Source organism: Sorex fumeus, unplaced genomic scaffold, assembly GCF_029834395.1.
Source record: "Sorex fumeus unplaced genomic scaffold, SorFum_2.1 ptg000061l, whole genome shotgun sequence".
In the NCBI taxonomy this organism is placed as follows: Eukaryota; Metazoa; Chordata; class Mammalia; order Eulipotyphla; family Soricidae; genus Sorex; species Sorex fumeus.
This window is the reverse complement of record NW_026606118.1, coordinates 58,909,965-58,923,622: the sequence shown is the minus strand read 5'-3', so window position 1 is coordinate 58,923,622 and position 13,658 is coordinate 58,909,965. Positions and strand designations below refer to the sequence as shown.

The following is a 13,658-nucleotide window of genomic DNA, read 5'->3' as shown; positions in this document are numbered from 1 at the left end:
GGAAAAAAACCCCACGTTTCATTCCAACCAAACAGAAAGAGCTCTATTAGTAAGCGCTGTACTGCCCTCTGGCCTTCCAGGGAACCCAGAGTGATAACCCCTTCCCAGCCGGCCACCATCGCCCTCCCTGTCTCTGCTGCAGGCAGAGAGGAGGCTGGTGAGCGGGGAAGAGAGCAGGAAGCCCTGCGGATTAAGGGCCGATGAGACATCTCCTTGGGGCGTCTGTGAGCGCGTCAAAGGTTCCCTAAGGGCAGGGGAGAGAGAGCACAGGCGGGAGAGCACACGCCCAGGGCCTGGGCTGCACGCACGGCATGGCCACTGTCCACCACCACCACTGGACGGGCCTGGGCAAGTCACACCAGCAGGTTCAAGCTCTGAACTATGAGGCCTGCGTGTGGGCCAAGTACCACCGACAGCAGCTCCCATGCCCCTGGAAGAGCAATGCTATTTTTCCCTATGGGGGAAAAAAAAGGTACCAGAAATTCCGCTCTACTATTCTAATCTACAGTGCTAAAGGACCAGGACAGCTCTTCAACTAGAACATTTTTTCTTTTTTTTCCCTCTTTTTGGGTCATACCTGGGCTGAGCGATAGCACAGCGGCAGGGCGTTTGCCTTGCACGCAACCAACATGGACGACCCGAGTTCGATTCCTCCGCCGCTCTCGGAGAGCCCGGCAAGCTACTGAGAGTATCTCGCCCACACAGCAAAGCCTGGCAAGCTCCCAGTGATGTATTCGATACGCCTAACACAGTAACAACAAGTCTCACAACAGAGACGTTACTGGGCCTGCTCGAGCAAATCGATGAACAATGGGGGGGACAGTGACAGTGACAGGGTCACACCTGGCGATGCACAGGGGTTACTCCTGGCTCACGCACTCAGGAATTACTTCTGGCAGTGCTGGGGGGACCATATGGGATGCTGGGAATTGAACCCGGGTCAGCCGTGTGCAAGGCAAACGCCCTACCCGCTGTGCTATCGCTCCAGCCCCAAGTAGAAAATTCCTGAAGGGCGTAAAAATTTTCACAAGAAGTTAGTCCTAGGATATTCATTGACTTCACCTTTCTCCTAAAATCACAATGTCCAGCGAGTTAGATATGGTACGAGAATCAGGCTTCCCCTATAGGGAAGCTGAGCCCTGTGACTGAACGCTCTCCATCAGGACGAGGCGAATGAACAGCTGAGTCTGAAGAGGCGGCCCCAGCGCTGTTTTGGGGCACTAAAGAACTATGTCCAAGGTGGCATGTGACAGGAGCGGGCACACAGCCAACACTTCACTTTTTTTTTTTTTTGCTTTTTGGATCACACCTGGTGATGCTCAGGGGTTCCTCCTGGCTCTGCACTCAGGAATGACTCCTGGCGGTGCTCGGGGGACCATAAGGGATGCTGGGGATTGAACCTGGGTTAGCTGCGTGCGAGGCAAACGCTCAACCTGCTGTGCTATCGCTCTGGCCCAAACACTTCACCTTGGGTAGGGAAGAAAAGAGCCCTGTAAACAAACTGACGGTGCCCGACTTCTGTAGCTGGGGGGAGAGCACTCGGCAGAGCTCACCTAAGCCAAGTTTGGGTTCAGAAAGACCAGGGGCCGAAGAGATGGTGCAGGAGTTAGCGCATTTGCCACTCTGGTTCTACCCGCGGCACCAAGGGGTCCTCGAATCACCGCCTGGTGCAACCTTGGAGGGCACCTAAGCCCTGCCAGAGTGGCTGGGCGATCCCTGGCACTGCAGGACCTGAGCAACACCACATCCTCCCGTGCTCATTCTGGGTTACACACCCAACTGGCATAACATGACTGGCGCCCCTGGGCCTCCCCCCTCCCCCACCAATAAAACAAGACAACCAAAAATCGCAGGAAGATCTTTTATCTCTGTCCCTGGAGATCCGACTTTCTGATGTGAAATAAATACAGAACGGTTGACAACGAGTGCTCGTTTCCCCAGACAGAGGTCCCCCTGGTCATGGCCGAGGAACAGGTGACAAAACTAATAGGCCCAAGGGGGGGAAGGGGGGGGTTTCCATCCTGACCGCCTCAGACACATCGGTCCGGGAGGTGCCCTGGCTGGACTGGCTATTTCGTATGCAGGACGGAGAGAAGCTGACAGCGGGACACGTACTTCCCGAGGCTCCTTACCATCACGTCACCTTTGGCCTCGAAGAGAGAGTGCAAAGCAAACTCCGAATTGGTCCCTCCGCCTGGCAACGCACTGGAACAGCACAGATTCAGGAGATTCTCCACTGCGGGGAACAAGGAGGCGCGTCGGTGTCCGAGAGCCCGGCCTCAGGCGCAGTCCCCCCACCCCCCACCCCCCGGGTCCTCTCACATGCCTGTACCTCTTTGCTGGAGGTCGTGGTTCTCCAGCTCGGGCCAGGGCTTCCATACGAGCGTGGCCTTGTGTGTGTCCTGGGCCAGGGCAGAGACGTCCTGGAGATCTGGAATCTCCGCTTGGAATCTCAAGCCGATGTTGATGCGTCTTGAAGGACAAGGAGAAAAACAACGCGGGTCTTTAATGTGAGGCCCTGGGCAACTGGCAGGAACTCGGAAAAAGAAGGCTGCAGGGACAGAAGACTCCAGGCTTGGCTTTCTCATCGGGAGAAGGAACAGCTGTAAGCTTGGGGAGAGACGCTGTGGGGAGCCAGGGAGGGGTGGGCCTGGGGTTCTTTAAGAGCTTCCTACGGCTGGGGACAGGAGGGTGCTAATTTCAAGTTGCCCAACGCAAGGCTGACAGCGTAACCAGGAAAATGATCCCACCCAGGGAATTATCCCTGAATGGCCAAGACCTGTGATATAAACATGGCAGAAAAAACAATTATTCCTATGGTTTTTTTTTTTTTTTTTTTTTTTGCTTTTTGGGTCCTACTGTTTGTTTTGGATATTTTTGTTCTACACCAGGTGGAACTTAGGGCTTACTCCTGGCTCAGTGCTCAGAGGTCACTCCTGGAAATGCTTGGAAAGAAGAGGGGATTGACCAAATGCGGTGTTGGGAAGGAACTCAAACCAGATTCGCAAGAGCCTTAGCCTTGTACTAAGTCTCCAGCCCCAATAACCCTATAATTTGTTTTGCTTTGTTTTAAGTAACAACTGGCAGTGCTCAAGGGTTACTTCTGCCTTTGCACTCAGGAGTCACTCCCGGGGAGCTCAGGGAACCATACGTGATGCTTGGACAAACTTGGGTTGGTCACGGCCAAGGCAAGCACCCTCCCTACCCATTATACTATCCTACTTCTTAGAAATCAACCGACTCTCTCAGCAGCCAAGGGAGCCTAGAAAGTCTAACAACATCTCTCAAAGCTCCTGATCTCTCTCTTCAGTCAAGGTTTGCCCACCAAGCGTTTACTTACGGTTCAACATCCACAGTCTGCTCTCCAGGCCCGGGGGTGATGGTCACACTGCTGCCGTCAATGCTATCTGAGGCACAAAATAGAGAGATCAACGGTCAGGGGGGCTTGTAGAAACCAGAGTCAATGCTGGCCGTCTGAGTAGGGCCCTGATCCTGACCCCCGTTCCTGCCAATCCCAGAGAGCTGCAGTGAGACATGGGGAGGACGCCGTTCTCAAACAGGGTCAGGAGGAACCCCTCCGCTCAGCTAAACTCTGATGTTTTTGTGAAACATTTCTTGCTCCAAAGAGAAGGTCTGGCTTCTGGTCTCTTCGGGCATCCTTTTTTCTTTTTTTTTGGTGGGGGGTGAGATGCGGCGGGGAGTGGGAAGCCCCTGTCCCTACTCTTCCGACTAGCTTGGGTCACACCCAGTCTGCGCTTAGGGGTTACTCCCGGCTCTGTGCTCAGGAGTGACTCCTGGTACTCAGGGGACCATACGCCGAGCTGGGGATGAACTGGGGTGGTGCTGCAAAGCCCGTGAGCGGCCCGTGTACTCTCCGCCAGGCACTGGGGCCTCATCGGTACCTAGCAGGCGGGCGCGAGACACAGGCTGGCCCGCTTGCAGCCTCAGTCCATTCATTGTTCCAGTGACCCCCAGGGCTGTCTGAGCCGGGGCGCCCGGCACTTCTGTCCTTAATTCCGGGAGACTAACGTGCATGCGCCCCCGCGAAACCCTTCCACCAAGGGTCTCTGGTCCAGCACAGCGCGAGGGGCAGAGACCCCTCCCAAGGCCGCGGGGTAAGAAACAGAGGTGGAGGGAGCTGGTTCCACCGGGCACCTGGGCGAACCCCTGGGAGGGGGCGGGGTGCGGGGTGCGGGGACTCACTGGAGCGACAGAGCAGCACGCGGGGCGTGGGCGTGAGGGGCGTGAGCGGCAGCTGCGGGTGGACGCTGCTGAAGAGCCCCGAGCCCTGGCGCACCGGGCTCAGCATGGGCGGGGGCGTGTAGGGGGGCAGCTCGTGCGCGGGGTCCAGCAGCAGGTGGTCGCCCAGGACGCGCGGGGAGCGCAGCTGGCTCTGGTACAGGGTGGCGCCCGCGGGGTGCGCGGGGCAGGTGGGCGGCGGCGGGATGAAGAGCGGCTCGGGCCGGTGCCGGAACTTCTTCTTCTCCGTGGGGGTCCGCAGGGGGTCCTCGGCCTTGGCCGCGCCCGGGCCGGCTTTCCGGGGGATCTCCTTCAAGACAAGACAGGGGACGGGGAGGGGGCGTGATGTGCCGGGGGCACTCCTCGGGCCCGCCCCAGGGATCGGGGGGCTCCTGCGTTCCCACGGCTGGGACCCCCTGAGCAGGGCCGGAGGAGGGGGCGTGGCCTGAGGGGCGTGGCCGAGCCGAGAAGGGGCGTGGCCTCATGGGGTTGGAGAAGGGGCGTGGCCAAGAACGGGCGTGGCCACAGCCCCGCCCCCGGGACCCTCTCAGGCCCCGATCCCAGCTCCGAGGGGTTCGTTCCACGGCTGCCGTCCGACCCTGCAGCCCACCCCCTGGGCGGCCGGCCCTGGCCCGGGCTCCCCGTCCGCAGCAGGGCGCCCGCCCGGGGAACCCGGCAGCCACGTGCGGACACATCTGGACTCATAAAGAGACACGTTTGCAGGCGCAGGAGAGAAGCAGGGCAGGCCCAAGCCACGCACAAACAGACTCGGGTGGTGTGTCAGCCCTGGGTCTCCCGCCACCCCCTAAGCCCAGGCCTCTGGCTGCGTCCCCGCCCCGCGGGCCTGCAGTCCCGGGCGAGGCCAGCGGGGGGCGCCCGAGCGGGGGCTCACGTGACCCGCGCCTCCAGGCCACGTGACCCGCGCCGGGCTCTGCGCCCTCTGATCGCTTCTCCCTAGGGATGCTCTGGCTGCTTCGTGCACTCGAGGCTGCCCCCGCCCCTCCCCCCATCTCCCGCAGCCCCAGCTGTCTCCGGGGCTGCCCCCACTGCCTCGCAGGCTGGAGGGGACGGGGTGGGAGACCCTGTTTTTCCTGAGGAGACGGGACAGAGGCTGCCCGAAGCCCTTCCCCAATGGGAGGATTGGGGATCAACCCTTAAAACGGATCCCTGCTTCTGGGTGCCTGCCCAGCTTCCCCGAGCGCTAGAGACAGCGGCCTGGCACTGGAACCCAGGTCTGATCACAGGGCCGAAGTCCCCGGTATGGTGCTGGCCCCTCCTGCCCTAACTTCTGCCTTTCCCAGTCCTCCAGGCCGGGCTGAGCCCCTGGGCAGGGCAAGCTGCCCAGAGCGTCAAGAGGAGGCCTTTCCACATCCCACTCCTCCCCGCACCAGGCGCTCCAGTCCCCGAGGACCCAGCTGGAAAGGTTTGCAGAGCGCCCCAGGAAGGAGGAAACCACGCATGACTGCAAACCTTTCAACGTCAGGGGAGAAACTAAGGCTCCGCGAGGAATGCAGGATTCCAGCAGGCTAGGAAGCAGAGCTGGGGCTGGAACTCAGGGCGCCTTTCTGGAAACTTGTGGGGGGGAGCACATAACCCTGGCGATGCTCAGGGTTACCCCTGGCCCTGTGCTCAGGCATCACTCCTGGTGCTGCTCTGGGGGCCACATGGGATGCCAGGGATCAAACCCAGGTCGGCTGCATGCGAGAGCAAGCGCCCACTCGTACTATTTTTTGAGGCACCTCCCTGGAAATTTCATTTTGAACCCGTGTCAGGGTTCGCAGGAGACACTCCAGCCTCCTGAGGTCGGTCTCCGCTGTCCTCCCCTGGGCCTCTGTTCCCCTTTACCACACTCCAGCCCTGCCTTCAGACTCCTGCTTACGACTTCCTTTTCTTTTGGGGTGTGAGTGTGGTGCTCAGGGATCTGACCGGGATGAGCTTTGTGGAAGGCCAATGCTTAACCCCTGTGTTCTCTCCGGGCTAGAACTCCCTCTCTGCTGTCTCCTCTGACCAGCTTCACCTAAGGAGACTCCCGAATGACTCAGTGCCGGTTGTTATCTGCCCCTGCCTCTCACAAGAGCACTGCCAATTCTCCTCTGCCCCATCCGATCCCACCCTGCCCTCCATCTCCTAGTCAGTTAGTAGCCAGGGACACATATCACCTGTAATCATCAGAGAGGAGAGAAGTCGGGGGACAGGGGGAAGGGGGGGGGGGAGGGAGGGAGAGAGAGAGAGGGGGGGGTAAATTGCTTGGGTGAAGGGGTGAAGCACGTGGAAAGAAGCTAACAGTGAGAAACACAGATCTCTTTGCTTTCCTGAGATGGGGGGCTGAGGAGATTGTTAATAACATCGGGTCTACCAAGGGCACTGAAGCAGGGGTGATACTGGAAATCCTGAATGCCTGGTGAGGCTGATGGGTAGAATGCATTCCAGGCTGTGCCACGCGTTGTTTTTGGGTGGCTGGATTTGGGGCAGTCTGGAGAGCCTGGCAGAGGGGCAGGGTCCTGGAGCAGTATCCAATTACTGTCTGACACGGTACTTCCAGTTTAGCAGCTGGGACAGTGGCATCAGTGATGACCTGCTGAGTTATTGTCTTTTTTCAAATTTTTGGTTTGAGGGTTGCTGCATCCAGCTCTGTGCTCAGGAATCGCTCCTGGTGGGGCTCGAAAGACCATATGGGTCCTGGGGATCGAACCGGGATCAGCCGTGTGCAAGGCATGTGCCCTGCTGTGCTGTCGTTCCTGCCCTATTTTAGGGTTTTTTTTTTTTTTTTTTGCGGAGGAGGGGGCCATTCATGGCAGAGCTGGGGTCACTCCTGGCAGTGCTCAGGGGACCGTTCTAGTTGTTCCTGGCAATACTTCTGGGTCTTTCAGAGCTTCACCGAGCCATCCGCTGGAAGGCTAACAGGTGTTTAACAGGGAGTAGGGAGAGTGGCCATGGAGGGGATTCCTAGTGGGGTTCACCCGGAGAGCTCCGGTCAGTGACCCCGGGCAGCGTCCCCCCCGTCTCCAAGAAAGCAAAGGGCTGGCCCGGCCCCAGGCAGGCAGGCGGGCAGGGCAGGGCAGAGCAGCAACTCACAGCAGGCGTGCGGGGGGCAGCCCCTTGGGGGGAGTGTGGGGGAGAGAGGGTCATCCTCACGAGCACGGGCATCTCGTCGTCCGACACGGAGCTGGCCGGCTTGTCTCTGGTGGAGGGAGTGGCCGCGGTGCTGGTGGCGAAGCCCTGCGCACTGGGCTTGGGCGGCAGAAGCTTGACAGGGACAGACACGGGCATGACCATGGGCGTGAGGCTCTCGGCCTCGGGAGGGAGCTGCGGCTGTGGCGGCGGCGGTGGCGGCGGCGGAGGCGGCAGCGGCGGCTGGGGCGTAGGTGGCGGGGCCTTTTCTCCTTCCTCCTACACAGACAATAAAGGCTTTGATCCTAGCCACGGCCACGCTCGGGGGACAGGGGCACAAGGCGCCCCGGCGCCACTGGGGCACGGCCAAGGCCCCGCATGGTTTCCCTCTGGCCCCCACGCTTGGCGTGTCTTGCTTGTCTCTCTGGACGAGTGCCCAAGTGATCTGGGTTGTCATTACTCTCACAAACGGCCACATGCACACGTGCGCACACACACACAGAGCATGCTCTTCTGGGCCCGTTTGCTCATCTGTCAAGGGGGCTAGATGCTCGTCCTTCAGTTCTACTCAGCTAGGAAAGGGCGCTGGAGAGCCAAAGCTGCTTTCTTGTATCGACTGTTGTGCTTGGGGAGGGTCTCTCCAGCTGTGCTCGGGGCCTGGGGGTTGGGGGACAACTCCCAGATATACTCGGCCTGACTCCCCTTCAGCCCTATACCCATTCAGGCTCCCTCCCCTCCCCAAGGCTCTTTCTTGTTGGGGTGTATTGTTTTGGGCCACACCCAAGGATGCTCAGGGCTTACTCCTGGCCGGGCTCAGGGGGCCATGTGTGGTACCCGAGATCAAATCTGGGTCAGCGGCTCGCATGGCCAGTGCCCCCTTACTACCTCTCTGGCCCAAGATGAGGGTCTTTTGTCGGCAGTGGTCAGGAGTGATGGTGAAACCAATTTTGGTGACCAGGACTCACTCCCACACACTTCAATTAAGATTCCCTTTGTTCAAAGAACTCAGAGAAACTTCTTTGAACAGTGGCACGTTCACTGCACGGAAGTTATCCCGGAGCACCTGGAGGGTGTCAGGGGCCTTTGATACGGCCAGAGTTTAATCCCACTGTCCTTTCACTTTTTGATCTTTGCCATACCGAGGGATGCTCAGGGGTTACTCCCAGCTCTGCCTTCAGGAATTCCTCCTGGCGGTGCTCAGGAGACCGGGATGCTGGAATGGAACCTAGCCACCCCTGTGCAAGGCAAACGCCCTACCGGCAGTCCTTTCTCTCCGACCCCTCGTGCCCTTTGCAGCGGGCCGTGCTTGGTGTGGCAGGCACCGATGGGTGCATTAGCTCTCCTGGGCCACGGATTCCAGATGGGGAGGCCCACGTGACCCTGATCTGGGGGTGGGGTGTGGGGTGCTTTAAAAGCAGAAGCCAAAGAGGATATACTGCATCTACCCACCTTCTTGGCTGTCTGCCTAAAGGAATTTCTACCTTCTCTGACTCCTGGTAGAGCTGGGGGCGGCAGAACCCTGAGCCTTGGTAGCTCCCAGCACTGAAGTTCCTTCCCGGTGCCTGGGCCGGGCAGACTCTTCCTGGGCGCCCCTGGGAGCTGACAGTCACTGCGGGACAGCGGCAAAGCAAAGCGAGTAGCAAGGGCCGGAGGGGGCCCCGGAGCCGGCTCTGCGCACCTGTTTGAGGCTGGGGGAGGCCCGCATCCCGCCGTGGGACCGCATGTGGCCGTTCAGGGCAGGCAGGCTCTTGAACTCCTTCAGGCAGATGGAGCACGTCAGCTTGTTCTTGGCATCAAACTGCTCCCCCAAGACTCCTTTGGGTTGGCCACTGCGAGCGGGAAGAAGGGGAAGGGTCACTCAGGACGCGGCCTCAGACTCCGCCAGAAACTCACCTGGCCCACCCGGTGCTCCCAGGTCCCGGCCTCCTTGGGTTCATCCCCCCCGCCCGTCACTGCACTCGTTCTTTCATAATCGGTAAACCACGTTTGTAAGAGGATGACGGTCACTCGTTTAAGTACAATGGGCAGGGGAAGCACAGCCGCGGGGTGGGGTGAGCTCAGAGTCACGCAGGAGATGAACTGGACCCTGGCTCCAGGCCTACAGGAGGCGGGGTGCCACATCTATGGCTGATGAGCTCTGCTGACCCTTCCTGAAGTGGCCCCTTCCTCTCACATGACTGTGGCCCTACGTCTCTAAGTTCAGCTCCTGACAGCTCACATGAAGGCCTGGTCAGTGACAAATACTTGATGCGGCATCGTTTTTCTTTTTTTTAAAAGTTTTGGGGGCCACACCTGAGGATGCTCAGGGCTTACTCTTGGCTCTGCACTCAGGAATTACTCCTGGCGGGCTCGGGGGACCATACGGGCTGCTGGGAATTAAGCCCTGGTCGGCCGTGTGCACGGCAAATACCCTTCCCACTCTACTATCACCCTAGCCCCTGATCTAATGCTGCATCTTTTTGATTTTTCTGTGGGGAGGAGGCAAGGCCAATGCCCCTCCCCCCATATTTAGGGGCTATTCTGGCTCTGTGCTCAGGAGTGACCCCTCAAAAGGTCTCTGGAGACCATGTGATGCCGAGGATTTGAACGAGGTTCTTATACATGGCAAATGTCTTACCTTCTGCACTTCCCTACCCTTGGGAAAAATTAAGAAGAAAAATATTTTTCTGGTGGTGGCAGGGGTGGGCCTGGGACATATGTGGAAGTGCACAGGGCTTACTCCTGGCTCTGTGCTCAGGGAGCACTCCTGGCCCAGGGGACCACAGGTAGTGCCAGGGATGGCTGCGTGCGTGGCAGACACCTTAACCCCTGTATTACCCTCCCTGCTCCTCGATGAAGCATCCTAAAAGCTGGGCTTCGCGCCTGGCACACAGTAGGTAGACACCCGCCAACTAACTGAATGGATCCGACTGCACTACTGTGTCTTCACGTGTAAAGCGTGATCGTCACACACAGGAGGGGCCGGGCTGACACCCTGCCCAGTACATGGTGGTCAGATCCCCGCACTGGGCACGGCAGAGCACAGAGCAGGCCCACACAGAGCTGCGAGTGCTCTCAGGGTCGCGGAGAGACTGGCGGTGCACCTGGAAATGCACCCAGGGACAAGGCAGGCAACCTCCCCGCCCGCCCCCAAGGGCCGAAGCCTGCCCTTCCCCCTCCTACCTTGAGTCCGGGGACCCTGGCTGGGCTCTGCTGTCAGGGAGGTGCATCTGATTCGGAGCCAAGCGGGATGCCGGAGGGGAGAAGCGAGAGAACGTGTTTCAGTGGGACGGAGTTCTCCAGGGCCGGGCACCCAGGGCCTGACCGCCCGGGACTCTTCCCGCCCCCTCTCCCGCTCTTCTGCCTCAATAGTTCCTTCCTTCATTGCTCCCCGCTGGGCACTGAGCCAGGCGACGTGGCCACGGCCTCTGCTGCTCATCTTCTCAAGCTTCTCGGTCACTCCTGGGTGCGAGCCCTTGACAAGGCGGCCCAGGAGCTTCCTCTCCGGCCTTCTACTTGCAACGGAGCCCGCTCTCTTCCTGACCTGGTTCTGTGGGAGGCTCTCTCCTTCCTGACCCCGCGGTCGCATGTGTGCACTCAGGACACAGCCAAGCATGCCTAGAGCAGTGTGGCTGAAGCTTACCGCGTGACCAAGTACACCCGGGACGGAGACTCCGCACCATGGCCTCAGCCTGGCGCTACCAAGACACGTCCGGTTTGGCTCGACTGCTCCAGAGTCCCGAGGAGAACCCTCGGGTGACGGGGTCTCGAGAGTGCCCCCAGCCGCCACCCCTCCAGGCCTCTGCCTAATCCCTTGACCGGCCTGGTTCCGATGGGCTGCAGTTCACGGGGGACTCCCGGTGTGCAGCAGCACAGAGAGGCCGCGAGGGACCCCGCAGCCCTGCACCCTGAGTTACTCTCCGCAACTCCCACACCGGGGGCTTCCAGAGCGCCTCACCACACCCCTGCCACAGCCACTCAGACCCTACAGAACGAACTCCTGGTCTGAGGTCTGTCCTTGGGACTCTGCTGTCTGTCTGCGGGGGCTGCGGAGGGGCACCCTCACTGTCAGGTGTCTGGACACCTCCCTCAGGACCCAGGCTCTCATGTGGCCTTCACAGCGCCGAAGGGCCTGGGGCGTCTCCTTGGTGGCTGATGCCAGCTCTCTGCGGCCCAGGATGGGGAGAAACTGATTTTGGATCCCAGGGGCCAGGCGGAGCCAGTGTGTGGCCCGTGGGGGTGAGCACGTGCGTGGATAAAGAACCAAGGGCTGGGGGCAGGAGAGGGGTTACCTGGGGCCACACGGCACCGGGCGACAGCTGCTGGTGCTGCGGGACCATGTTGTTGAGGTGCAGCCCGCCGGGGGACAGGAGCGGCCGGTGGGAGAGCGCACCGCCCACCCGGTCCAGCTCGGAGCCGGCGGGCTCCGTCAGCCTGGGCTCCGGGGGCCCCAGGTCCCCGTGGGAGCTCAGCAGGGCGGGGGCCTGCCGGTCGCCGGGGTAGGCCTTGGGCTGGCTGTCGTCGCGCGGCGGCGGGGCCGGCGGGTGCGGGGGCAGGTGGCTCTGCGGGTATAGGGCGTGGCCGTAGGGCTGCTGGGGCTCCTGGTAGTAGTACTGCGGCACGGAGCCCAGCGGGATGAGCTGCACGGCGTGCGCCTGCTCCGCGCCGTACTGCTGGCTGTCCCGGTGGTACGCGGGCGGCTGCAGGTGCATGGGCTGCGGCTGCTGCTCGGGCAGGTGCTGCATCACGGGCTGGGACTGGTAGTACTGAGGTATCTGCACCGGGGCCTGCCGCTGCTGCAGCTGGAGCTGTGGCTGCGGCGACGGCTGCGGCAGGGGCGGTGGCTGGGCCGGGCGGAGCTGCGGCGGCGGCGGCATGTCTTGCACGGCCATGCGCGGCTGGCCGGCCGGCGGCGGCGGCTGCGGGTAGTACTGGTGCTGCTGCATCTGCGGCAGGTGCTGCGGCAGGGTGGGCGGCGCCTGCAAGGGCTGGGCCCCCTGCCCGGGCAGCTGCGGCAGGGGCTGCTGGTAGTCGTAGAAGAGGTGCCCCTGGCCGGGGTGCTGGCCCACCGGGAGGGCGGGCTTGGACAGCCCCCCGGAGAAGCCCGGGTGAGGCTGCTGGGGCACCGGCTGGTAGCGGGAGGGGAGGGGCGGCGTGGGGGCCTCCAGGGGCTTCTGGGACAGCAGCTGGCGCAGGGCGCTGTCGGGCGCCCCGTCCATCACGGCCGACTGCGTGTGCAGCACCTGGGCCATGTTGTTGACCTGGATGCGCAGGTTCTGGTTGGCAAACACCTGCGTGAAAGAGTCCAGCTTGTGCAGGACGCCGCTGGTGAGCTTCTGCGTGCGGATCTCGCTGGCCTGGGAATAGGTGTACTGGTAGCCGTCGGTGGGCTCGGCCTGGGCCGGGGCCCCCCACATCATGTTGGAGCTGGCCAGGTTGCCACGGAGCTGGAGGTGGTTTCCGGGCCCTGCGTGGCCCCCCCACCCTCCCTGTCTGGAGGCGTCCACTTGGCCAAGGTTCTTGGAGCCCACGGGCAAGCCCAGGCCGTCCCGTGCGTCTTGCGGAAAGTGCGGGGAGAGCGGGGAGGCCTGGGGCGTGTCCACGGAGGCCCCCGCGACGGCATTCCCGTAGCCGTGACTCAGCCCGCCGTGCACAGCCAGTGGGGGCTGCTGGTAGAACAGGTTCTCACCCCCGTGGCCCACGTGGTTGGTCTTGTACAGCTGCTGGTCCCCCATGACGCCGGCCTTGGTGGTGAACGTCCAGCCACAAAACCATACACGGAGGAGGGAGAGGCAACTCCCCCAGAAAGGCCCGGAACCCTGAGAGGCAGAGCGGGGGCGTCCGCCTATTCCACGGCGGACATGGCGCTGGGGGCGCTGGCGCAGGGGGGTTCCTGGTGGCCCGGAGTGCTCACGTGCAGAGCGGGGGGTTTACATCCTCGCCTGGCCGCAGGTTCAGACCAAAGCCCGCTGCGGGGGAGACACGCCGCTCACACCTGCAGGACGAGAGGCAGAATTCAGGCCAACGTGGGGACCCGGTGACAAGCAGTGATTCTTCCCAAGCGGGAGAGACACCCAAGCCAGGAGTCGGGCGGACACACACACCCTTCACCCCTGAGACCCTCTTACTCTTTGCTGTTTACGGGCTGCACCTGGCTGTGCTCAGGGATCACTTCCCCACTCTCAGAGATCCCGGGGACCCACAGAGGATGCCGGGGATCAAGCCCCGCTCAGCCGTGTGCAAGGCAGGTGCCCTACCCGCTGTACTATCGCTCTGGCCTCAAAGCAATCCTCCTTTCACTCTCTGGCTCAATGGCTCACTAGGTCACC

General features: G+C 61.4%; 1 protein-coding gene across 6 annotated transcripts in view; it reads right to left on the bottom strand.

The window, feature by feature from the left end:
- Positions 1–13,159, bottom strand: part of TRERF1 (transcriptional regulating factor 1) — a 34,609-nt gene extending 21,450 nt beyond the window's left edge. For 2 of the 6 annotated variants that reach the window (XM_056126122.1, XM_056126123.1), the window contains exons 1-8: positions 11,622–13,159; positions 10,513–10,559; positions 9,029–9,179; positions 7,315–7,629; positions 4,204–4,549; positions 3,341–3,407; positions 2,333–2,472; positions 2,133–2,236 (exon numbers count right to left, since the gene is read on the bottom strand). In XM_056126122.1, the coding sequence (XP_055982097.1) occupies positions 2,133–2,236; positions 2,333–2,472; positions 3,341–3,407; positions 4,204–4,549; positions 7,315–7,629; positions 9,029–9,179; positions 10,513–10,559; positions 11,622–13,064 (2,613 nt within the window). In that variant the 5' untranslated portion in view covers positions 13,065–13,159. The remainder of the gene's footprint in view (positions 1–2,132; positions 2,237–2,332; positions 2,473–3,340; positions 3,408–4,203; positions 4,550–7,314; positions 7,630–9,028; positions 9,180–10,512; positions 10,560–11,621) is intronic. The other 4 variants (XM_056126124.1, XM_056126125.1, XM_056126126.1 and 1 more) reach the window with 2 other exon arrangements.
- Between the last annotated feature and the right edge of the window lie 499 nt (positions 13,160–13,658).